We start from the raw sequence: 27,218 nt of genomic DNA on the forward strand, positions 1-27,218 counted from the left end.
ACACGATACGAAATTTACGGAAACGTATTGCGCAAATTGTGTGGCTTTCGCAATCGTGAATATTGCAAATGCATCCTGCTTTATGGTTTTGATTTGTGTTTTACTTCCCACGATTGGCTGTATCTATACCGGGGTAAAACCAGGTAAAGGATGTTTACAAAATCACATTCCAATTCAACCTTTTGAATCATCTTCATTGGTTTACTATGACCTAAAGCGAATGCAAAAGATGCCTGGGGACACGGTCAAACCAAACAAATGCCAATAACGTGCATCAAAAAGGATGAGTACAAAATGGTTGGAGCACATTTCCATCAAACGATACTAGTACTGTACACACACACGCGCGCATACACAAGCCGTGACCCAAATTGGATGCTGATCGTAATAGCAAACCAAATGCACTGTATAAAAAGGAGTATAAATTGTGTAAGATCGTTCAAAAAACTGTTTCTAAACTAAGCATCTAAAAATGAGATTGTGTGTGTTTGCAGTATAGGTTTGATATCGATCAAATTAACGCAAGCATTACAGCAAAAAGGGCCAGCAGTAAAACATGTTCCCTTTCGCTTATTCGAATTGGGTTTTCGAATTCGGTTTGTGAGTTTTTAGCTTTTGATCTCATTTTGATTTGTGTGATATTTTATGAAACGTGGTGATGACACAAGGTGGTTTCTGTCCTATCCTTTCTTTTTTGCTATGTTTTTTCAACTTTTCCCTTTTGTAAACCTAACTTTAACGTTCAATATTAGCCCGATTTCTACACAACTAGCATATTACACACTTCCATTCGCATGTTTCGAGTCTTTCTTACTGCTCCGGTTCATTTGACACCTGGCACGTATTCTATTGCGTACTACGTTTACGTTGCTGTTCCGTTACATTGTTTCCTTCCTGTTACCGTTTCTTTTGCATTTTTCTCTACACATTTAAAAAATATATAATATTTATAGGGATGGGGGAGGGATTTTCATCATTTGCGGTGATTCCATTCCCGAACGTCAGCCTCGATTAAAATAATCCTGGTATTGCGTGTGTATGTATGTGTGAGTAGAAAGGGAGGGAGAGAGAGAGACTACAAACGAAAAGGTTTCATTTGTTGTGGGTTTCGAATTGTTGCAATTCCCCATGTGATCTTTACACACATTCTGCTTGCTATTAGCTGGAAATTGTTATTGGTTGACATTTTCGATACGGCAAATACCTTCCTTGCTGTTCAATAATCGGAATTTCTTTTCGGGTTTGAGTTGCTGTTGTCAAAACGTGTATAAACTGTACTATAAAACTGAGCGCATATATGCGCCCACCAACTGTGGGGATGATGGAGCATTTGTGGAAGTGTGGTTGCGCGGGCGCTCGCAAATTTGCGCATTCTGCCCCGGTTTAGGTGTGGTTCGCAGCTTTTCGCGTTGCTGTCCATTCCGCTCGTTTGTTCCCCGCGGCATGGCATGTGTATATGTGTGAGGGTATGCATGTACGGTGTGCTGTGCGCCAGGAGGCGAGTAAAATACTTATGTTTTATGAATGGTACGGTGCTACGTATATTGCTGGAAACAGTCCTTTCCGGTTGCCGATCTCGCCATTCCACCAATGCTCATCGGAACGATCCGTCACCGTGATGACGTCCCCTCGTCGGAAGTCCAGTTCGCCGGATTCTTGCGCTACGAAGTCGTACAAAGCCTGCACCAACATCTAAAAAAAAAAAACAAACAAAAGCCAGCATGAGAACATGGTAATGAAGCATAAGGGTGTTTCTATCTATCTAAAAAGCAAACCCAACAATCGGCAATTGAACTCAAAGGACGGATAAAACTATCATTAAAGCATTACTCGTTTATAGCCGGTAGAGAAGTTGCCAGAATTGACCGATACTAAAGTGTTCCTTCGGTGCAACTATCTTATCAAACACACATTTATACTACTTCTCTTCGCACCGGACAGTTACCATAACGCCACCGGGCGTAATTCAATCCGAACAGGAGGCCATCTAAGGCCACCGAGCGGTGGGGGATGCCAAAAGGGACATTATTATTACATTTCTCCGTTTCGTTGCCACACGTTTCTTCGCGTGGGGAATGAAGGGCACAACGGGAGCGACGCAAGGAACATTCAATAAAAAGAATGCGTCCATCTGATTGGCTCGTGGAGAGGTGGTGATAAAATTAAATTTACGCCATTAACGTTTTACCAGCACGGGCGCACTAGAATATGTGCCGGGTTTTTTTTCTTCTACGAAAAGCGGCAGGACGTAACAGCACATCCTGTGCCTGGGAACTTGCTAGAATTGATGCAGAAACATCGCCACCACACTCAGAAGGGCTATGTAAGAATGTGTAAAGAAGTGGTGTAAAGAAAACAAAAGTAGTACACTACAGTAAATTTACCGAAGCAATAATTAAGTTTGATTACAAGCGAACATCAAGTTCCTTCTGCTGCATGATGTAGTTGATGTAATCGATTTTGAGCATAAAAAAGCGTAAATTCATTCGTTGACAACTTAATGAGCGCTTCAAGCGAGTGGGACACACTATGCGAACATTTTATATGATTTAACATCCTTAAGTAAACAATTTTAGTTGTCTGTTCAAAGAGTCCGACTGACCGACTAGTAAACTATCGTGGCATTCTAGGACGTTGGAATTGACAATATCGTTAAAAAAACGTAAACGTAAAACCTCTTATCGTTAGTTTGACGTGGTGGACTTGCTTTTTAGAGTCTACATCGGAGTGGGCAGCAAGCATAGGGGCGAATTTCGGAAACGAGAACTCTATTCGTCCTTTACTTCCTTCATCAATTCAAACTCCATTCAAAGCGGGTTACATAAACTATGACCAAGGCACGTTCTGTCACTCGCGATTATAACATTACTTTCTCCCTTTTCCGGGGAAAACTTTTACCTCTTCTGGCACCATATCGCGCAGTTTAACGTCCTGCGATCGAGACACACTAGCGGTACGGTGGTAGTCGACCAGCTCGTTCAGTGAGTTGAACTTCACCACCCAGAGGAAGAACTTGCCCTGTGCATCGCGCAACACCTTGAAGTGTTGCACACCGTCGGAACACTTGACCGACAGGCTAAAGTCACCGGGGCTCGATTCACTGATCCGTATCAGGAAGGCTCCTTCGTGTTTGTTCGATAGCAGCTTTTCCGCGTCTGCTCGTGTGATGCGCCCGTAGTACCAGCTGGAAAAGGAGAAAGAGAGAGAAAAAAAGTTAGAATCAAATAAAGTAATTCCTACGCGAACCGACAAGAAAACTTACTCGTGATTTTTCATTTCTATGTAATTGCTAGGTATCAGTCCTTCCTTGCCATCGAGCTCCGCCCGGTACCAGTTCATGTCGTCTTCCATATTTAAAATCTGTTCGGCAGCATTAGGATCCATCCGTACCATCGTCATCATTAGCGCCATGGGGTGCCCAAGTTGGGGTTTGGTGAGTGTAGTTGTTTTTTTTTTTGGTCGTCAACGAAATGTGCAGCAGATGGTGTTGATGGAATTAAATTCGTTAATGGTAGCAGCAACCACGTCGAGAATGAAAAGAGATACAGACCAGAACAAGGGGAAAACGTTAGTAAAACAAGTGGAAACAGTATTTCAACGAGATAGCAAAACAGTCAAGCGACAAGTTGAGCTAATTATGCAATAACTACGCTACATCTCTCTGTACAGCGATTAAAATTGTTAACAATCCACTGTCGTTTTGGTATCTTTTTGGTGTTCGAGATTTAATTTTTGAACTATCAATTTTATCTTATTTTACGCTCAGTGATAAAGGTTTTCTTTTCTTTCTTTTTGCCCTTGTATTGGTTAGTATTTTATATGTTTTTGTATGTTTGCTTTGCTTGTTCACTCAGACGCTTCATTATTTATTGGTTGTAAATAAACAGTTTCACCTTCTACCGCTTCGATTATCGTTCGAAGCGTGAACATGAAAATGAATTGTATAATATTTGAACCATGATGAGTAAAGTCGATTATTTTAAACTCACAACAAGCCATTCGGTAATTAAACAAACATCCGTCCAAGCGAACAAGCATTGATGATCACAAAAATTAATCAAAATCATCAGCTCGGTGAGTTTTTGGTTCACACCCAGCATCAATTCGGCAATGATAATTGTTTTTTTTAACACATCAAACCGGCATTAACTCGGCGGGAGTTTTCGAAATGCGAACAGCAGCAGCCTGCAACCTGCCATGATGAGTATTCTATTGGGTTTGGAGTATGAAACACTAAAAAAAAAAGGTTTCCAATGCCAACCAACGCCCTTTCCGCCCCTAAATGGATATAAAATTACTTAGTCAATATTATGTGGGACACATTGCCATTGCCATGGGAATTGGGCTAGTGGCTAAGCGTTTTTGGGCGGCGGCAAGAGTGAAAGCAATGAGGAGTTAATTAAAACGCTACATATGCGACAGCATGATCATAAATATGGCCGGATAGTGTTTTTAATTCGATAACCCCAAGCACTGCCCCATTTGCACACGGTGCCAGTGTGCATGAAATCGTAAATCTCGCTAACGAATTTGCATACATGATGATGAATTTTCACACATTTTCGTGTGGCTGCGTAGTGAAAAAAAGGATGAAAACTACGCCCAATACGTAATCCCCTAATCCAACGAAGCTCATTCCATTATTTGTTATCACTTTCACTATGCAGGGAATAGGAAAATCTGCATTTTGGGACGCCCAAAATGCAGCAATGGAATAGCTTTTTTTAAGTGGAAGTAATTGAAGTGTAAATTGCTAAAGTGCAGTGTAAGTACATCGTCTGTTAAACCGTACGTGATGGAGCTTCATTAAAAGTTGTAAAAGTTTTTTTTAATGTTGTCAAACAGTGCACCGGAGAGCATTAAACGCATAAAATGCAGCGAATTATTCCAATGAATAAACAACACATACACACAGATGCTGAAACATCAAAGGATGGATGAAGCAAAATAGCTCCAGATATACGGGGGAATCAACTCGCAGGAAAGTGTTGCAGGTACTTTTCTCCGCTTCATGTTTTCCATCGAACGATAGTGAAAACCCCCTTTCTGGGCCAAACGAATGCCTAGGTCTCTGGCAAACCCTAGCACAGATCATTTGCCGGCAAAAGTAGTCGTACGAAAATAAATAAAAAGTGTACCGATGTGTGCTCTTCAAACGGCCAGTTTCCAGGCCCTGCCCACCCCTATGGCAAGATGGAAGAAAAACATTTCCCACTTCGAAACCACCGCGCGCCAACCGCGGCCGCGGTAAAGAAAACACATGATCGATCGAGCGGATGAAACAACAGCGAAGATGCGATGTAAAAGAAAAAAAAAAACGGGAAATGGAGCGTGCTTTTGATGCTTGACCGTGCAAAACCAAACATTTGATAGTCGAGGCAGAAACAATGTTGTTACAGATAAACATTTTATTGGGAAAGGGTTTTGTCGTACATGTGGCGTCGAACCGAACGAACAATCGAAGTTTCCACCGCAATAGGAAACATTTTTCTGCAGGAGTTTTTTTTATTGGTTTTTATCGGAAAGGGATGACCTTTATTGTAGCTAAGCAAGTGCACAATCTACGACATCCCTATGAAAAGGTTTATTTGATAGTGGTAAAACGTAAGGAATATATTTAATGAGTAATAAAAGCGAGGAACAAAAGGTATTGAAATTCGCATTTTTAATGTATCTGCATATTCATTTGGCATATTTACATGGTCAAAAAACATGGACAAAAGGAACTTTTTTTTTTATTCAACAAGAACGGCCAGGCCGTATTGCTTCCAAAAGGATAACTAATATTCCACGAAGTTACGATTCACTGAAAAAATATTGAACAAACGCCGTGCAAAGAGCGACATTTGGAGGACATGGGGAAGGCAAAATTAAACCAGATACCATTAACTCCAGATAAGAAACCTTATTTCCCACCACGGATATATATATAACTGTTACTTTAATGATGAAAAAAATGGAATATGAATCATTTATATGTCTTACGTGAAGCCAAAGAACCAAGGTTCTAAACAATATCAAAGTTTAGAAAAGTTACGGCAACAATTGGACATGAGACAAATGGATTTGTTCCTTTGGCAACAAAATATGTTGCAAACAAACATTAAATTGAAAGTGAACATTAAATTAAATTCATTCGAAACAATATGTAAGTCTGATTATTAAAATAATATTAATATATAAAATAATAAAATAAAATAATATATAAAAAAATTTGTTAACATTTTTCGCACACGTGAAACATGGCCTAATGTCGTTCAGATCAACTTACTTGGCTTTGTGGCTTTTTGTGGGGAACGTCAAAATGCATACAAAAAAAATCCCGGCCAATGTTGGAGCAACATTTTCATAGACCCTGCCCTAAGTAGAACAAATGGTTCATTTTTCCAATCTACAGCACATTTATTTGTTTTATTTAAAACTATTTATTTCAGTTTTATATTAATTCTCCAAAGACCATAAATATCAAATGAAAAACAATGTAGTAAAAAACCAAAAAAGAACGATATAATTATATAGATGAATTCAATAAATCGAACTTTGGACATTTTGGAACTACATAAACTTTTTGCATAAATATTACCAAATAACCCCGCAACAAGGGACTTCAGCATAGATGGTTATGAGATTTTTTTGATTTACTTGACTCGATTTTCATTATCATTCTGCTGCTTAAAATGCAACGATTAAGAAAGTGATTGCTGTTCTGTACCTTCCCAAAAGTTTACGACCTAAGCGGTAATAACTTTTCCTTTCGCGTGTCTATCCATCAAGTGATTTACCTCTAAAAAGAAACCGTGATGAACCTTAAAAAATCAGTTCAAAGTTTTCCTTGCCGAATCGTCAATCAAGCGAAGCTAAAAGCAAACCAAAGGGCATAGATCTTTTTGCGGGGAATAATTTGTAAAGTCGTTAACTTTTCCCAACGATTGCTCCCCAGCCTTCCGTCGATTTCAGCGACCGAAACAAAACGAATATAAACTTCTCCATACGCTACACGGTTTTTTGACTTGCGCGAACCGGCTTGGGCAATTACAAAAAGAAGAAACACGTTAAATAAGTAATTTTTCCCATTCCATTAACACAATATGGCTGCAGGTCGCAATCGTGAAAATGTCACAATTTATATAATTTAATGAAAAACAAGGCAAGATCAAAAGCATGCGAATGTTCGGGAAAGTAAAGGGGGGTTATACACGGGGGACTGGTGAAAGTATGAGATTCAAATGTTACAAATACTTGCTGGAGTCCTGTGCATAGGGAGTGATTTTTTTCTTTATTGCACATCTGTGGCGACTAGCATTGTGCTTAATGAATCTTTTGAGACAAGTAACTCATGTGAGTCTTTAGTAAGGAGCCATCAAATCAGGAGTCGACTCTCAAACGATTCATGAATCTCCCAAGCAATGACTGATTATTGACGACTAATTGATTTGAAACGAGTGCAACTCTTAGTGGATTTTAAAGACTTTTCGCAACCAAAATGAAGGAAATAATAGATTACCTACAGGGTTTATCAGTCCAGTTCAACCACGTAACGCTATCTGTCGACCGCGTGAAACTATTCTCACGAATCGTACGAACAATTCGAACCAGATAACCCCATTTAACTCTGAAACACTAGATTCCAACTCTTTAAAATCCCAACTCGACAGTGGAAAATGAACTTTCGATTGACATATCAGGCAGGAGGGTTATACTGCGAGTTTTGATACTCCATTGTAATATTTTTACATATTTTAATTATTGTACTTATTTTATAACAACTATTGAAACAATTATAATACATCGAAACACGAATGAAAGCAATTTGATTAGATCGATTGCAATGATCCGAGCTTAACCAGACAGAACTTAAGCGACATTTTCACATTCGAGTTGGGATTTTACAGAGTTGGAATCCAGGATTGTTCGTACGATACGTGAGAATTGTTTTACGCTGTCGACAGGATAGTGATACGTGGTTGAACTGGACAGATATACCCTGTATTCCACATCTGACATGTGCTTACTTATTTTTATCGCACTCGTTAAATATGGTTGTATTCATGTTCGACTTTTTCCGTGGTAAATTATGTATAAAAAATAGTCTATTGACTATGTCAAAGTCATAGGATGAACCATTCACAATGAAATATTTTGTTGGATACACTTTAAAATAATATAATACACTTTTATGTGAGAAATACTTAACAAAAAAACATATTAACTATCAAAATGCGTGGATGATTTTCCACACAAAAATATTACGACAGCTACATTTTATTTACGTCGCTTCGATCTTCTTCACTACATACACTCTCACATTCGCATCTTGCTCAATTTGTCCCTTTTTCCTCCCTGTTTTTGGTTTTGTTTTTGCTAAGTATGCAGATCACACAAAATAAGATGAAAGCCACATATTCTCAGAAGGAAGGTGTGGAAAATTCGTCTCGCGTTACGGTTTTCCCTGTGCGAAGTTCTGCCTTCGGCCGCCGCACGTGTTTTCCCTCTTTTCTCGTTTCCGGTTTGTACTCCACGTGCTGCCGCCAGCAAGCGCAGGAAATGAAAGTCTGACACTGATTCGCCGCTGTCGCTTGACGGTCTTGACGGCCCCGAAGGGTCTCGTTGGTTTGATTCTGTCCAGGTTCTCGTTCTTACATCAAGCTTTACAGTAGTCTCAGTGTTCTTTCCATCTTTTCCCGGCAAAGGTAGAACAAACTCTCCTTAGGATTCTGCCGATACTTTGTACCTGTCGTTTTATTCTTATCTCTTTCCAATTTGTCACCTTATCACGGACGGAAGCGACTGATTCTGGCGAATCTTGAAGGTCACATTCGTTATCCTTTGGCAGCCTTACGCCAGTGATGGCAAACGGTTTGCACACATTTCCATCGACATCGACTTAGGTTGAAACAGAGCAGCACGAAAAATAGAAAAATTCTTAATCAACACAAAAGTTAAAACTAACGTAAAGACAAACAAAAATATATAGAGATTATATTATGTATAATAAATATTGATGTTTTAACCATTATAATTTTAACGATTAAGAAACAGAGTGACACTTATAAACCGTCCGGATGAAGAGAATAATCAGCATTAGGAATGAACTACAATGAACTATTGTGCAATTTTGAGTAAATTGATGATAAAAATGAGTAAGGAAATAGGCAAAAATGGAACCTGAATCTTCTGTGAAGCAACATTAACATGATCTCGTTAATATTAAAATACAAAATATAAAGCCATTTTTGGGTTCGTAATGTCCACTCTCCGAGGTTAACGGATTTATTATCAAAGCATCTATATGCGGTTGCTTTAAGGCACTATGTGCTTTAAACTCCACTTAAGCATCCCCTTAAGTAACCGTTTTTAAATTCATGAAGAAATAACAAACAAACGACCGTCATCATCATCTCGCTAGAACAAAAGGACATCACGATGGGCTGCTGGACACGGGGACAAGGCGGTCAAGAATGTATTAAAAAAGTACTATTAAAAATATGCGCCATACAGGAATAGTCAGCTCTGTCCCACCCTATAGAGCCACGAACATAAAGAAACCATCAAGAAGCATTCTACTTACTTAGATGCGCCTCAGTCTGGTAGTAGCTAAGTTTGTCTTTATGCTAATATACTTCCACGACAGCATAAGTACATCGCACAAAACACACCCGGAAAACACATGCTCAATCTGCCGGCTGGGTGGTGGGGGCCCAAGCGTTGAGCAGCATTGAGCAGTTTCTTAGCAAAAAGTCTAATAATAGTTTGGCCGTCCGGCCGAACGAACCGCACGGTGCGGCGACAAGACAACCGAAATGGCTTTGTGGGGAAAATGAAACCGAGACCGGACCGGAACACGGTACACAGGTGCGTGGTGGACCATTGTAAAAAGGCGTGTAAATCGAAAGCGAAAGGGACGAACCACTATCGCCGGGTGGTGTTTGAATGAAAGCGACAATTTTACATAAAACATAAGCCACCCACAGCTGGCCCAGAGTGGCCTTCTTCAACGTCCAGGACGGGTTTTCAAACAAATTGCACTGTTTTGCTCTTACGAGAAAGATAATATCGACAGCTTTTTGTAGGTTGGCCACCCTTTCCTGTCGAACTTCGTCAATGCGAAGAACCCTGTAGATAAGGGTTGGGTAGATGTTATGCAAATGGGATCCTCCATAGGGTAAATTTAATTAAAATAAACTATTTCTATGACTTTATACATTTAGTAAATCACAACAAAGCTGGAATTCTACTTGAATATTCTAATAAATTTCTTGTGGGAAAAAATGGGATTTTTTATATGAACTTATTTTTGCACTGTATAAACATAAAACCATGCGGTTGTTATTAATAGAAAAAACAACCCAAAACCACTTGGAAAGGTTGCCAAAATTCACCCATCAATCACACACACACAGACACTATACTTTCGTGAATTGAATTTTATACCATGATAAAAGCCGGGCGAATGTTATCGCAACCGTTTTCTTCTACCAAATGCCTACAGTTCAATCGACAACCCCGACAAAAGCTACCGGCGGAAGAAAAGGTTATGGCAAATTGGTTCGGAATAGCGATTTCTGGTACCCAGAATTTAAATTGGTTCAATGTAGCAAAGCCCATCGTGCGGCCGCACAAGAAAGATTGGAAGGTTCCGGCCACATTCGGTATACCAACCGGTTGGCCGTGATTTCGTTTGATCAACCGTACGGAACGGTACTGAGACGGATGCTCGTGGAAAACAGGATCCTTCCCTCGGCTCGGGAAATCAACCGCACGGAGAGAACGCGGGCCGTCTGCCTTTTGTTAGTGCTATGACAGCAGCCGAAAAAATGGATACGCCCGAGCGCGGTCGGAGTTGGCAAACTTCGAATACGGGAATAAATTAACAACTTGATTCAATCCGTTTAGGAAAGTGGAATATGGGAATGAAATTTATAAAACTTTTACCTTAAAGTTTTGTAACTTTAGTTTAAAGGTGTATTGAGGTTAAACATTGTAGCTGATCGAAGAAAAGTTCGAACCATTGTTGAACCTTTTTTAAGTTAAACTGGAATACGCAGAGACAAAATTATAATCCTTCCACTTTTCCAAAGTTCGAAGAAGATTGACTCAATAAATTGATATTCAAAACACACAACAAGGAATGCTTTTTCGACCAGCCGAGTGTCCGTAACCGTAAGTGTCAGCGGAGAAAGCTTTGGACAGAATCAATTGAATTTTGATTGCAGGGTCTTGGAGTTCTTCTTCTTGGAGGGCTTCACCACAAACTCCCTGCAATTTATAAGACTTTTTTTAAGATATGGAATGCAGCTACTGCACCGTGATATGTAACCGGTAACCCGGTAGGAAGCCAACGGTCTCGCTGCGGACCATCTTTGGCGGTATTTGTGAGCAGGGGCATGTGGAGAGCGACAATGAATCTCGTGAAGATCGTAAGGATACTATCATTGGGGTAGATCACGCTCTAAGCCAGTTTTTGGTATGCGTTTTGACGTTTCCAGGCTTATCCGCTTACAGCTCGCCATACAAATGGCAAGCCAAGTTAAGCCTAGGAAAGAAGGATTAGATCGGTTTCTCAATGAAAGTACCCAAGTAGCCAAAACTCAAACTCGACAAATGTCAAAACAAAGAATTTTGCTAGCTGTTCTGAGCCAGGTTAGGCCAAGTTTCCCGTGTGCGAAAAAGGTAAATAAATTTTTTTTAACGAAAAGAACTGAAAAAGGATTATTTTGATAATCAGACTTGTATATTATTTCATTGCATTGAAATTACTAAACTTAAATCGATTTTCCTCAAATTGTAGTTTACAAAAATGATCCCTTGTGTCATTCTTTATGTCAAAATGCTATGTCCTTTACGAAACTGTACAGAATGATACAGCCCGGTACCTGGATTATTTGGCAGATACAGGCTTAAAGCTTAAGCTTTCTAACTTTTGGGATGATCTACCCTATTGTTGTTTTAAGTAAATCTTTTGAGAAGAGTCATTTAAAACGGGAAACAACTCTCAAAAGATACTGAATCCTCGAATTAAATTCGAGTTTAACTTGAAAAGGATCCAGAAATGGGTCGCACTTTAGCAATTTAGTTCGACAACCCTGCAATTGAGGTTATTATTTTGCAATTGAAGCTTACATTGAGTACATAACGTTCCCAATAGAACCGATTTTTACTTGCAAAAGATGCAAAAAGTGTGCAGGATATTGGAGCTCCCCTGACACGTTTAAGGTCGATTTGAAAAGGATTCAGAAGAAACGAAGAAACATCCTTTTATGTGACAAAAAAGATGTGACAATTCTATGTCACACATGGCCTTGTCGTTCAACACCCGGCTAGAGTCCGAGCATAAGTCCGTAAGAGTCGAAATATAAAAATGCCTTCGGTATGAAGCACGAAAAACGACAAGCCCTATTCATGGAAGTGCTTCGAAATGAAACATACAAACAAAACCTAAACCGGACCAATCCAACCACAAATGCGGTGGTGCAGTAAATCACCCTCCCCGGACAAGTCGACAGCACAACACAACGCATATGTTTTCGGTGCCTAACATTTAGCTGACTTCCTCGTTTCCGTACCCCGTGTTCACAGTCGGATTCAACGTGGGAGCTTTTCAAGTAGTATTGCCTGTTGGTGGCACCACTCTGGTGTATGTACCGTGAGGGTTTTTTTTTCTCATACACTCATACCAACATAAAACATATCAATAGTGCCGATGCATTTGTTGTGTACGGCGTTGGCGAGTTCTAGACATACGCGCACACTAACCCATCATCGATCGCTTCGTTCCAAACGATCGGAAGTAGTTGAAAACGGCGTGTGTGACAACGATTTATACTCCTTCCCCCGTCACCTCATTGTGTTCATTCGTCGACAAAACTCAATTCCACCACTGCACGGCGATCTGATTTTTTTTTTATTCGTTTGTTGTTGCTGCACGTTCCAATACACGGTTGATTGATGAATTGCAATTTCCCACCGAAGGGAGTCATCGTCCCTGGTACCGCTTCATCGAACACCGAATGCAATTTTATGACTCCGGTTACCTCGCCTGGGAGCACCCTGACGTCGCGGTACCAGCGCAGAGCGCACAAACACAGGAGCACCCGGCAACGGATTGAATCAGTTGTCGGTATGCGAATGCAATACATTCCTTTCCCTTCCCATGCCATAAAAAAATGGTGCCTGTGGAAGCATTATTTACTTTCTGACGCCTCCTTTCGCACTGGCGAACGATTCGCGGAGTTCGTCGCAAATGCAGACTGAATAAATCATCGCACAGAAAATAATGTCGACTAGTGTGTCCTCCGCCCTTTCATCCACCATCGCTATTGAATTGTAAGAGTAAATGTTTTATTTCCACCCATTCTCATATTGCTATTACAAGGGAAAGTGTTCTATTAGGCAAAGACAAGAAGCTTGATGGAACTCCAAATAGAACGCTGATCCAGTGCCATGATGAGTTGTAGAATTCATCATTGTTTCAAAGCAGCTCAAATAATGAACATGAAACAAACAATTTTAATTGCCCTAAACTCAGATTATAATCATGTTTCTCTTCGCAAAAGTCGGACTTTTGAAATTATGGAATATAAAATTACAAATTTTCAAACCAATTTTCACGTTAATTTACTAAAATCCAGCTTAAAAAAAAACACCTAACCAACATCCTGTAGCCGTTGGAATTTGTATGTGATGAATCTGCACCAATTCATCCAAATTTTAATGTAGCAAACCTATGCTTGCTCAGCCGGAAGCAGTGTTATTCATTTTTCAAAGAACTTTAGCAACACATCGCTGTGTTTGTTAAATACTCAACACAACTGGTTAAGTAAATACCACGCTGAACTTATGTTTGCACTGTTTACCCCATCGCACTTCGCTGGAAATAATATTTTGGAACCACAGTATCAATTTTATACAGCTCCCCCACCTACATATTGGGTGTTGAAGAAAGTTTGCAGCAGTTCTGCAAAAGTTTTACACCATCGGTACAATGGCATTTGGGGTTCCTTTTGTGCTTTATTAACACTAGAACTACCGGACCAGTCATTCTGACTGGAACGCTTCATTTTCATTACATTAATTTTTGGGGTAAAACACTATAGCTGACACATGACTGTACAATGAACTAAAAAAACACATAAAAAAATTATCCAAGACTTCGGAATTGTTTATAAACTTCAATTAAAAATGCATAAAACATACACCAAACCTCCATTGACAACTAAAGAAACAAATTAGCAGAATGTCGTGTATGGTGGAATCAGCAGGGTGTACTATATTATGAGCCATTAGTGGGGATCGGTATCGAACGCAGCTAATTCGTTTGATGCGTTCATTTAAACGAAAGAAAGCTTCTCGCTCTTTTCTCTCCGATCGATGCATCGTCGATTCATCACGGTTCAATTAACAGCTTGTATTGCATTATCGACTTCAATACTTCCCTTGACCGCTTCCGCTAAACGTATAAGAAACGGGGGTGTTTCATTTTACTTACTCATTACCAGCGTTGACGCATTAAGATAACGTCATAACCGCAAATATTTGATAAACCTCCTAACGGTGCAAAATTGTGCTAAAACTAATAGTAAAACATTTGTTTCTTGGCGCTTATTCAACGGAGTTATTGTATTTGTTTTGAAACTGTATTCGGAAATTTTTGTTTCCACTTACTCGCTCGTTTTCGTTTCAACTCGCACATTTTTACTCCTTTTTCAATTCTTTGTACTCATGAGTGGGGCGTAAAACAAGTTGTGTTGAGTTTGAGGATACCACAAACTTCTGTTTACTGGAGGAAGTCACAAATTAGCCCTACCCGATTTTTAGCCCAATAGACGAGAAATGGTTTTTAATCTGAAAATTATAATTAAGCAGAAATTTGTGGAAATAAAACATAAAGTTGGACAATCCTTGGAATAAAAACGAAGTAACATTTTTTTCGTAAAAAAAAAGCTTTGAAATACAACTGGAAATTTACTTGCACACCCAATAGCTTTTACTCGACCTGATGTAAGTTACAGGGTTACGATAACATAACAAATGAATCTACACGCACCCAGATTTAGTAAATATTTACATTTGTAGATAAAACTTATTTGCCTTTGCCAACAACGACTAAATCCAAGTTTTCCAAGAAGTTAACCCTGGAATATTCCATTGAAAATTAGGATTATCTTGAATCCATTAGTAGGATTTTCAGGATTCGTGCTGTGTAATTGTTTCTATAAATGAAACTCCCACCTTTTCACAAGGAACATTCTATTATGATTGATATCCAATATGCTTTTGTTGGGATTTAGCTTAACGCCATAATTAAAACATGTCGTGCATATTATAGAAGATATGTCTGGTAGGTTAATAATGTATGGGATCACCGTACAGTAATAAGACTATCCAAAATTCTATAACAACTTGTGTAAATCTATCATTCGTAGAACTAGAAAATACTGTAACTTTAACAACTCATTATACAAATGTAATTTAAAAAGTCAACCACGTTACACACCCCGTTACGCACCATGAAAGCGTCAGCAAACAACCAAACGCCCGTGACGATGCGTGAAAATTACGGGCGCACCCGTAAGGAAAACGATGTAAATCTTATTAAAAAATCATTTATCTCTCTTCATTTTTCCATCTGCTATAGATTTTATTATTCCATTAATCACAATTCGCTACCGATGGCAACGGTGTGCCGAGGGACCCATGTGCATGTCGTCTAAGACTCTGCCGGAAAGGCATCCGGGCCGGTTCCAGCAAGCATCAGCATTCCTAAATTCATTAACACGGCCATCTTTGTACATTAAGCGATTTCGTCGAAGCACTTACGATAATGTCTACCACGTGTCACTTATCTTTCTTGCGCCTGTCATCATCGGCTCGGTGTCGTAAGCAAATTGAAGCGTAAGCGCTGTTTGTATGACAGCTTCTGGCACTAGTTTCCCTTATGCTGTCCAAAACGTTGACGGATGGCTGGATGGTTTTGTATGGCAAAAGCTCATAATCAACAGAAGGATCTCTATAGCTGGGAGACTCCTCGCAGCGGACCTGAAGGCCCGGTTTCAACACCAACAAATAGCTCGAGAGACGATTTCCTTCCAGCTTATTCATCAAAGCCCAACACAGACAACGTAGAATTTCGCCCAAAATCGATATGATTGAGCCAAAAAATCTCAAACACTACGACAGATGAATACGAATTCTTAACACATTCTCTACATCCTTCACCCGAAAACGGTGGAGTATCGGTAAACTCTCACCTTCCGGCCGAGGCAGAATTAAATTTACATTCGCGTAGGATTAAACACACACGCGTGGAATACCGAAAGCCCTTCGCGATTTGCCGACAACCCGCAGCGATGGTTCAGGAAATCGTTTCGATGTGTAAACGCGTGGAAATGAACTTTTTATCAAATGCAAAACCGAAACTCGGTTACATACGCGCAGTACGTGCTCAAGGTGTTGATAGGCTTTTGGGTGTCAATGATGACGGTGATGACGATGTTGACAGTGTTGCTGATGGCAATACGTGTCACACGTCAGAGTTGACTGTTGATTTTCACTTGCAATACGCCTGAACGGGTGAAATATTACGTACGCAAAAGTATTGCAAACCTTGTGTACTTGTACCAACTAAAACTCGTTACCGATGTGTGGTAACAATAATAAAAGATTTATGGTTCAACTTTTGACATGAAAATTAATGATAAGCATGGAAAAAAGTATTAATAATACATATAAGCAATCAAATATCTTTTTATTAATTAAACCAAACTGATAAATAGCAATTTTGAAGGCAAAATATTCCAAAAACAAAGCAAAAAATAGTAAAAGGAATAACATCGTGATAAAGATACAAAGTGACACAACAGTGAACACAATTAGGAGAAGAAAAAAAATGAAACAACAGTAAAAAAGACGAGCTAGCAAAGGGCATTAACAGCAGTCGGATGGTTGAGTTTGCATTGCTAATTTTAGACCAGCATTCAAAAGACGCGTCTATCGTTAATTGGCCCATCTTCAAGCGTCGTCCGACAAAAGTCGTTCATCATCTCATTATCACCCGTAATACATTAATACCGGAATTGGGGCAAAATGATCCATTTCTTCCGAAAGAAAAAAAATTAAGGTCTAAAAATTTTAGTTATACCAAAAACAGCGAATTTTTGTGTTTTATTATAATTATTAACTACGCCGAATAATAAATTGAATTTTGATTCAGGAATGTTTAACTCATCCGTTAATTTTCTATAAAAATGTTTTGTTAAGCCAGGGTTCTAGTTTAACAATACCATTCAATCGTTAAGATACAGACTGTCGTCAATTTGTGAGGTCTTAAAGAACTTGTCACACAAATATCGTTCTATCAATCAAATATCGTATCGTCTATCGTACTTCGCTGATATCGTCGTACTGGTGTTGTGGTTCGCTACTCCTCTGCCATTGTGATATGCTGCTTACATTGAAGTCCATGCCTGCTGGGGTTGTAGTGTCTTGTAAGGCCGTTGAAATGACATTTGCTGCGCTTGTTTTGACAGGAGCTTGCATTGTTCTGTCAACTAAAAAACCCTGTATTGAGCGAGTCTCTAATATAGGGGCAGATCATACTGTAAATTAGAAAGCTTAAGCTTTTAACTTGTATCTGTCAAATAATCTAGGTACCGGGCTGCATCATTCTGTACAGATTCGTAAAGGACATAACATTTTGACATAAAAATGATACACAAGGTATCATTTTTGTGAAATTACAATTTGAGAAAAATCGATAAAAGTATAGACATTTTACTTTAAACTCAATTCATTGGAAACAATATTCAAGTCAGATTTCAGATTATTAACTCAGGAACCGAACCTTTCATAAGGAAACCAATCCAATCCTTTTTTTCCTAGGCTTAACTTGACTTGCCGTTGGTAAGGCGAGCTGAAAGCAGATAAATCTGGAAATGTAAAAAGGCATACAAAAAAAACTGGCATAGAGTATTATTCTGGCCATACATGAATTAAATATTGACGGAGTTTCATTTTTGCAAAAACTTACGAATCTGAAATATTCCTCCTAATTTTTGAGAAAATTTTTTTACATTGTTTATGTTTTACCATCTTTGGGCCCCATTTTCCTCTACGCACCCACACACGCTACCGCGCAGCAACGCCAAACACCTGTGACACTCTAAAGCTCTTTGTTGCAAACCGGTGGAGGATGGAATTATTCAACACTAAACGAATCGCTTTAACAAATAAGCTTTCCGAACGTACAAAAAAAAAATGACGCTCCTGGTAAGGTTGGTAAGGCGCTTCCGGATGCCACTCTGGCTCGTACTTTGCATTTCCCCCCCCATTACAAAGGGTATCGAATTTGACACGTTTGTGGCACAACACACCGGCGGTTGTGGTACAAGTTGGGATGAAATGTAAATTGGTTCAAGCCGGGTGTAATTTACAAAATGTTGTCAACAAACTAAGCCTCCAGCCAGAAGGAAAGGAAAGGTTGTAAGGAAAGAATTAATTTGAATAACATGTACTACGTGCCAACGCGGAGGGCTTCGGCTATGCTAAGTAGCGAGCTTCATCAACGCACAATAGTGGCTTGTTTTTTCGTCTACCGGACGCAAGCCCTCAGAACACCGGCTTGTTGCTGGCCGAGTCCCAGTGAAATGGGAATGAAAACAAATCAAACGATACTTTTTGATAGGACACTATTTGACAGACTGCCAATTTAACCGGACAGCCAATGTCCACCGCTCGTCGAAAAGGGTTTTCTGCCAATGGCTGTGCGTTGGAGCGTACGGGTGTGCCCTACAGATATTTTCTACTGTCAATTATGAACGACCCTTTTAATATCGTTTGCAATATCGTTACCATCTTATCCGGAGCACTGTGAACTGTTGAATAAAAAGGAAAGCAGAGAGAATACCATCTGGCGCTGGGATGTGTGTGTGTGTGTGTGTGTGTGTATAAAAGCAAATTAAAGACGTGTTAGGACTCGTTAGGAAACATTTCAGGAAACAAAATGGCTAACGAAGGACATCAACGTTTGGACAAATTACAGCTACATTTATCAAATTATGATAACATATTGTTTTCTTTCCACCACCTTTAAGGAGGACAATAGCATCTCGGCCCAAAAAGGAGCCATTCTTAATAAAATTCCCTATCGGGGGTCTAAAAAAATAGGATTAAGATAATGAAAATCTTCATAAGATATGTAGAACTGGTAACTACTGAGAGCGGTATGCTGCAGATGAGTCTAGATACCCTTAGGCTATACTTAGTCTAAACTGGTGTAAATATGTGTGATGTATATTGTACAATATATAATAAATTTAAGCTTAAAAAAAATGTATTACGGGTACCATCTTTACTGAAGATCTCAGATCAGATCTCTGAAGAAGGAATCCGCACACTCAAGCAGCATACGGTGTGTACGTTTAGGACAATAGTGGATCGAGCTTGGCAGGGGCTACACAGGACGACATACGACAGAACATGTCCGATATCTCTTCTGGATCAATCAATGCTGGGACTTGACTATCCAGATACAAAAGTCAAATAAGACTAAAAATGACAGCCTTAGGACCTCTGGAGATCGTTCAGGCGGGTAAAGAAAGAAGGACTTGGCCGTTGGAATGAATTCTTCAGAAATTGGGGTAGATCACGGGATAAGCCAGTTTTTTGTATGCGTTTTGACGTTTCCAGGCTTATAAGCTTACAGCTTCCCATACAAACTGCCAAGCCAGATAAGCCTGGGAATCGATGGTTAGATTGTTTTGCTTATGAAAGTGCTCGACAGCTGCTCGACAAATATCAAAACAAAGCATTTTTCTAGCAGGTTTAAAGTAGGTTAGGCCATATTTCCCATAGGCTTAGGATGTTAAAAAAGGAAAAAAAATACATAAATACGCATAATTAATAAGTTTTTTTTTAATTTCTGGTGTTTTGGAGTTTAACAATAATTATTTTTATAAAAAAATCAGTTAAAAAAAAGGTAAATTATTATTTCAATTTACTTGCAGTTTTCCAGTTCACAGTTTACAAAGTCTTAACATCACTTAAATATTGCCTTGAAAATAACACGAAACATAAATTATGCTTTAAAACAGAACCGAAGTTTGCGTCCTCCGATTGTTTCTCTCGATTATAATAGCATACATTTAATTTAGCTCACCCTCGTAGCTTCTATCCTTTTAAAAAATATGGTGATGTATTACTTTCTACTTCATGGAACTGTTTCGTGCATTTATACATTTTTACCGCTTGATGTCAAACTTCAACAACACGGAACCCAAACTAAGCGATCTAGAGTAACTAACATTTTGTAGTCCTTTACTTTAATTAAACCCGTTGCGGTATACCGTTGTACATGGAATTTTATATAAAAGACCCCCTGGTATTCTGTTAGATTCGAGATTCACCGACTGCTTTAAAATTAAGCATGTGCTGTTAAGAATAAACAGAGATCTTAATTACCTGCAACATTTGGAATGTCAGTTTTGAAAAATGGGATGCTTGAGAGTGCTATACAATTTCTTTGGCTGAAGTATGCTTCTTTGATTGGTGTCCTTCCTTAATACGGCTATAGCACGAGGGGAACGATTCAAAGAAGTTTTCACACGACAGCGCAAGGTGTATGGAAATACATGTTCAACGAAACCTCCGTACTCTAAGCGTTGCCAGTTAGTTCGTTATAGTTCTTCTCTTCAAAGCCATGAACGTCCGTTCCTTATACTTCTCGACTTGGCTTACTCATGGTACAGCAATCATCGCTCGTAATGAGAACGTCATAACCATACTGACGGGAAGCCAGCAAATAATTCGTTCAGCTCTTATCAATCTATCAGCATTATAGGCTGCTTCGATGGTCAATCACTGTTTAAAAAAGTTTTTTTAGTGCCGCACCATGACCGTCATGATCTGGATTATATTCTTCGAGTCCGGCCGTATCAGTGTCTTCCACTTGCTATGTTCTTCATCGTTGATACAGTAAAATGCTTCGGATATATTCGCAACGTCGTTCTAAGGATCATGCTTCAAACTCGAACGTTTGTCAGTTAACACACTAAACACTCGAAAATGCGACATGCATGTGATTTCTCCTTTTATTTATACACCAGATTTAGCTACATACGGATCGCATACCAACTACACCGCCTACTTTGAACACAACTTTACTATAGAACGTTGCGTTCGCTTGCTATGTTTTACACGTTCAGCACCGCATCACTCGACTAAAGGTGATGCCAATGGTTAACGCCTGTATCACCGCCATCGCTATACAAATTGTAGTTAGTAGTATCGTAACGCCGTAACGTTTCCATGGTAACATCGTTTTTCGGTACACTCTTCGATCATTTTCTGTGTGGTGCATTCACCATTTCACATTTTTGCTGCAAAACTTACCCTTTCAATGCCTGCTACCTGATTCCAGCGCTAACAATGCAGTTTTCGATGAGTACTGTTGTTTTATCATTGGAAGTTATTTTGTATGTATCCAAACTTTTTACCGCGCGCGATTCGAGAGTGTTTTTAACTGTTTTTCTTGGGTATCAGTTGCCACGCGGTCCTCAACAGTTTTCAACCGGTATTTTAAAGAGATTTTCAAAATTAATTTTAAATTAAATTAAATTAACAACCTAATTGCTTTTACTTACATGTTGTCGCTAGGATCACAAAAAGGATGTTTCTTTAAACACAGTATTTAAACGAAAGAGAACGAAAGAGCGAATGAGATATGCATTGATATATGCAATGATCCATTGATTTTTTTTAACTTGTGGCGTGACGGGTGCCGGGTTAGTTGTCAGCATCGGATTGAATTCTTGAGTTCTTCGCTCGACTCAACAATTGATAATTTTTTAAGTTGAATGTTTTTTTTTAATGTTGAAATAAAGGAATTTCATCCTTTATAAATCACATAAAATTGTTTTTGACTCACGATACTTGAGGAAATTTCTTAGCTTGTATTTACGTATTCCCATAAGTATGAGTATAAAAAACGGTTTGAACATGCTTGAACCAATCTTTTGAAAGACATGTAAATACCGAGTAGGATTAATATGCTCATAAAGGTTTTTGAACCGGCTTTTCTTGTTGAGACGGCTCATTTGACTGAGATATAAATAAGGTTAATTATTATAAGTATCTATGTATATAAAAAATGTAGATACAATTTTAAACTAAAATAAAAAAATTAATATCCTGAAATTCTCGGTACAGAATACCTAATGTCATTCTTTATGTCAAAAATCTATGTCCATATGTGATTGATGCAACCCGTTACCGATTCGCCGCTCGAAATCTGCTCGATTATTTGACACATACCGGCTTAAGCTTAAGCTTTCTAACTTTTGGGATGATCTACCTCATTATTGGTGCTCAAGTCCCTCCGCAACCGCGTATCCATGCCAAATTAAGGTCGACATCTTAGCTTAAGACTGTAGGACTCCTAAGGTATGTAGTTTACTAACTAAGTAACTAGCTCAATAACGTATTATAAACTTTTAGATATGTGCAACATGTTAACACAACTTTTTAGAACTGAACAACATGTTAATTCCTCAACAACTGCCAATGACTCTTAGAAACTCATCTTCTCACTTGGCGTAACGAAACAAATCAGAACATCAAGGATTCAGATATAAATTTACCATAATTCTTCATAACCTTTTTCTGACATTTTTGAGTTCCGTCTCTTCAAGCTAAACTAGATCAAATTCGAAGGTGTTCTACAGCATTCACCGTATCCCAGACACGGACGGGACACACTTCGCTATAGGAGAGAAACTGAAATGATGAGTACTTCGGGAAAACATTTCATATTTTAAGGGAAATCTGAGGAATGGGATAAGTTTTTCCATTTCACGCATCGAAGCAATGGCCTCTTCTCCCTCGTTGCTAGTAGACCAGGTGCCCCTTTCCAGCCAGGTGCTAATGAGCCGGAACTATTCCAATAAAGGGAGACAGGGAGACAGGCAGCGGTCCCTAACGAGAGAGCTGGATGTAACCAACTCCACTAGTCGGCTGGTTTAATGGGATGTTGCTTCTGGTGGTTTAACGAATGGCATAAGCTAATCCGGTGCGCTTCGCCCGAGGGAAATGTGGTCCGTTTGCCTGACAGAGGCACCCGGTTCCATTCGTTCCGACGGCTTCTGCGATATTGCTATTTATTAACAACCGATTGAACAGGAAACGACTGGAGTTAACCTCCGTTCTCCAATAACTCAACGGAGGGTTTTAGTTGAAAAAGTATTGGAAATCAATAGATATACACATTCTTATCACCTTAGGAACATTGGAAGGCACACGTTATATTTCACATTGTTGTTTCTATTTAATTTTCCTGTTCTTTGCTCTTGTCCGTAAATAAAAAGCATCAGCAATTCTGGGCGAAATATACTTTGGCATGTTAATAGTTTGTATTTTATTTACTTTGTGTAGTATACTAAAAACTTCACCCAAAGCTCAGAGACACTTCGCACTGAAGTTCAGAAGTTTGAACACGAAATTTATAAATCCTTGCTACACTGGTGCTACACTGCACCTGTTGCAGTATCCGAAGAGTTGCCCAAAAAATGGATATTTGTTGTTGGGAAATGAAGCTGATGCTTGGCATGCTGCAGGAGTCCTCTAAACCCGCTCCGTTCGAGCACCCTCAACTGCCAATCCAATATCACGGCCTTTCCTGGCGGATGCTTCAAGGTCATCTCAATTCTCAAATTGAACCTTCTGCGCGTCCCCTGCCCACGTGGACGGCCTGACGAGGGTTTTACGGACTGAGTCGTCCAGTGTCATTCTCATGACGTGACTAGCCCACCGGATCCCGACGAGTCTAATTCGTTGTGCCATAATGAGTTCGTCGTACAGCTTGTAGAGCTCGTCAGTGTAGAGGCTCCTCCATTGTCTTCCTTCTAATACGGGGCCAAAAATGCTTCCAAACATCTTCCTCTCGAACGCGGTTAGGAGAGTTACGTCAGTTTTGGATAACGACTCAAAAGCGTATCTGAGTACTGGAACTATCTAAGTTCTGTACAGCCCCAGCTTTATTCGTCGCCACAAGTATTTCGGGGAGGAAAGTTTCCTCAGATTGCAGAAAGACCGGTTGGCAGCCAGCACTCAACAACAATGTTGATGTCGGTGCTGACCTTTGACTCAAGATAGGAATAGAACATCTTCGAAACCCACGAACATCTTGGACATCTTTCAAAGGGCGCTCTCTACGTCACCGCTACGTAAGTTAGGCCTCACAAATGTTCCAAATCGTAACTTTTCCGCCCCATGTTCGATTCTCAGGTAAGCATTCGCTACGTATAATAGCCGTAAACCAATGACGTCTGTGGCTGTCATCAGTGTATGTCAGGATCTTGATTGATTTGTGAAGATGGTCCCCGAAGTTTCCACCTACGAGACACGGATGTTCCTCACTAGATTATTTAGAATTCTATGTTGAAGGCTAGAAAACCAAACCCAACTCCTTGGCGCAGACCATTCGTAGTTGCAAAGGGTCTTGATAGTCTTATAGCCACCATCACCAGACCCCTTTTAACTGTACTAAACTACAAACAAAACACAGCACGATAAGGAAGATAATTATCGCGTCATCTGGAAAAATTCTCATGACGTACCTTGACGTTACGGAGAACCAGAATTTAATTTATCCTTTTTTACTATCAAATTAAATAAAGTTTGTTTCACACTTAAGCACTTTAGGGTTGTTAAATGGAAATTGCAACTTTTACCAGCAGATACAGCAGCACTTCAAATTAGCAGCAATACATTGCAATGATTCGTTTTATTGCTTCTTCCAGCTAAACGTCAACGATGTATCCGCTAGAGTCCTTGTGTACGGTACGAGAAATTAGGTCAACCATTATTTTTCCGCCGGTGATGTAACGTTGCCCCGACCAGCCTCATTTCCAACAGCAGGCTCAGAACGCCCCGCGTGAAAACGATCACAAGAAACAACTACAAAACAAGCGGAAAATCCTTTTTTTTTGTTTTTCTCTCTCATACCCAGCAACGCTTTCATCTTTCCGTTTGACGTTGATTGTTGCGTTAAGAGAGCGGAAAGTTGATTTCAAAGTAAGCTCCAACCAGCACTTGACCGGCCGCGTATGCGAAATCTGCCAGCAGCAGCTCGGTAGGTAAGGGGCTCACGTGTTCATATTCAGTCACATTCGGCGGACATTTGGAGCAGATTGTGACAGAATTTTTTATTGGAAGTTTTTTGGAAGAAACCCTTTACACTGGTGTGTTTCGCTGAAAACATGCCAGCATTGAGTGGGACGGACCGAAAGTGGACGATCCCTGGTCAGCTGGTGCCGGTGACTCGTTGCTACCCAAGTGTAATCAATCAACATCAGTATCATTCCGGCAAGCGACATCAGATGACGGGTTGCCGTCGTCAGAGAAAACATGCAAATGCCCGTGCCAGATGAGCCACTTCGGGGGCTCTCGATCTTTTATTGAGAGCGATGTGATGATGCTTTGTTGCATGCTTATTATAGGGACAGTGATATCAGGACCAGACTGAATCAGATACTTCTTCTTCCGCGCTTGTTATTATGGAACGTTGAGATGGCACTTATTTGTCCAAGGAAAAAACTAAACAATGAATACCGTCATTGCTATTTTGGATTGGATGAAGTCAAGTCAAACATGAACTTTAAGCGACAATAAATAACATTTAGTAGCTTTAAACAGAACTTTTTCTCTTTCGATTTCGGATGGGCGTTCTGCACCATCGGAATATTTTAGATTAAAATCTTGAAACTGTCTCCAAACTGTGATTAATCTACGTCCTTTCGGCGTGCAAAAAAAACCTCCTTCTGCACAGGGTAAGATAAGGAAAACTTGCTACCAGGGAAAGTGCGAGCAAGAACAGTAGTATTATCTGTTCGAAGAAAAGGGAAAATCAATTTTAAAACAACTTACTTTACAGTAGCAGGAACGGAAAAGAATTACAATTTAGTATACCACATCGTTTTTGTTTGTATTTAATATTAGGATTTTTCCTTTTTTGGGTCATCAAACGTTGAGAAATACCCATTCGAATATCTGCCTGGTTAAGTGAAGCATGTTACAACTCCAGGAACTGAGCAATCGCTAGTTCGTAAAAGATATGCTAACCAGCGCTGTTATTGGTTGCTGTTGCCCTCTTTCCACTCATGAGTATACGTATGAGTCAGCAAATGCCGACCCGTGGCTAACGTTCAAACCGTGAGTCACCAGCCGGCAAGCAAAGGTAAAACGACAAGAAATGGGAAAAGAACTTGAGCGAACTTCTAAACTCCGCTTGCCTCTTGCGCTATACGATGCTTTACGTCGAACAGTTCCATGACGTGAGTGACGGCGTCTTATCATCACCTTCCCTTATGCTTATGCGAGAAGCCCCACAGAACAGCTTGTTTCTCCCCCGAACGGATGGATGTTGAAATGAGAAACAAACATGCTTGACATACTTGTGCTAAAATGGGGCTCTATCAAAGAAAGCTTACAACTGGCGGGCTTTTGCTGCGGTACACGATTTAAAAGTGCGTAAATTAAATTTTAAATATTTTTCACTAGCTACAAGCAAGTACAATTCCCCATTTGCTTATGCACAAAAGATTATTTGTTTTGATTTAACGAGGTAGTGGACACTCTGGTGATTTTATTACTACTATAAATGTAAAACAAAAATTAAATTATTTGTGTTTATTTAGTCGTTTTTCTACTACAAAATTTTATGTTTAGGGCTACAATGGCAAACTCCTTCGGACGCTAGACCAAAAATCATGCCGATCGGCGGACATCGTACAGTCTCCGTAACTAGTGTTGTGCCAAACGAATAAGAACCATGCGTCTTCTTGCGGTTCTTTCAGAAGAACGACCGAACTATGTTCATAAAAAAAAGTAGAGGGTTGTTTTTAAAAGCTAAACTAGATAACTGTCACTTGAAATTGCTACTCAAACATGAGAAAGTACTGAACTAGTTCGCTTAAAGATAAGAAGCGAGTTACCCATACGACGATGAAATATGCAGTCACACTGGCAATAGAGAATTGGCCGATTTTCTCATGATGCGCCTGTTTAAAGACATCAAAACAAGTGATTATCTTCCGTCAGACGGTAGTCTTAATATTTGGGGCATGAATGAGACAATTTGCAATTAGATTTTAAAATTGATGTAATGTTGGATTAAACCAAATTTATTATAATAATATAATAAAAAAAAACGAAAGAATCGCGGTTCTCAA

General features: G+C 39.5%; 1 protein-coding gene across 1 annotated transcript in view; it reads right to left on the minus strand.

Annotated features, from left to right (window-relative positions):
* Positions 1 to 1,472: 1,472 nt before the first annotated feature.
* Positions 1,473 to 27,218, minus strand: part of LOC128715077 (growth factor receptor-bound protein 2) — a 28,662-nt gene continuing 2,916 nt past the window's right edge. The window contains exons 2-4 of the mRNA XM_053809963.1: positions 3,263 to 3,360; positions 2,899 to 3,184; positions 1,473 to 1,692 (exon numbers count right to left, since the gene is read on the minus strand). Coding sequence (XP_053665938.1) covers positions 1,519 to 1,692; positions 2,899 to 3,184; positions 3,263 to 3,360 — 558 coding nt within the window. The 3' untranslated portion in view covers positions 1,473 to 1,518. The remainder of the gene's footprint in view (positions 1,693 to 2,898; positions 3,185 to 3,262; positions 3,361 to 27,218) is intronic.

The sequence above is a fragment of the Anopheles marshallii genome, chromosome 2 (assembly GCF_943734725.1).
Source record: "Anopheles marshallii chromosome 2, idAnoMarsDA_429_01, whole genome shotgun sequence".
NCBI lineage: Eukaryota > Metazoa > Arthropoda > Insecta > Diptera > Culicidae > Anopheles > Anopheles marshallii.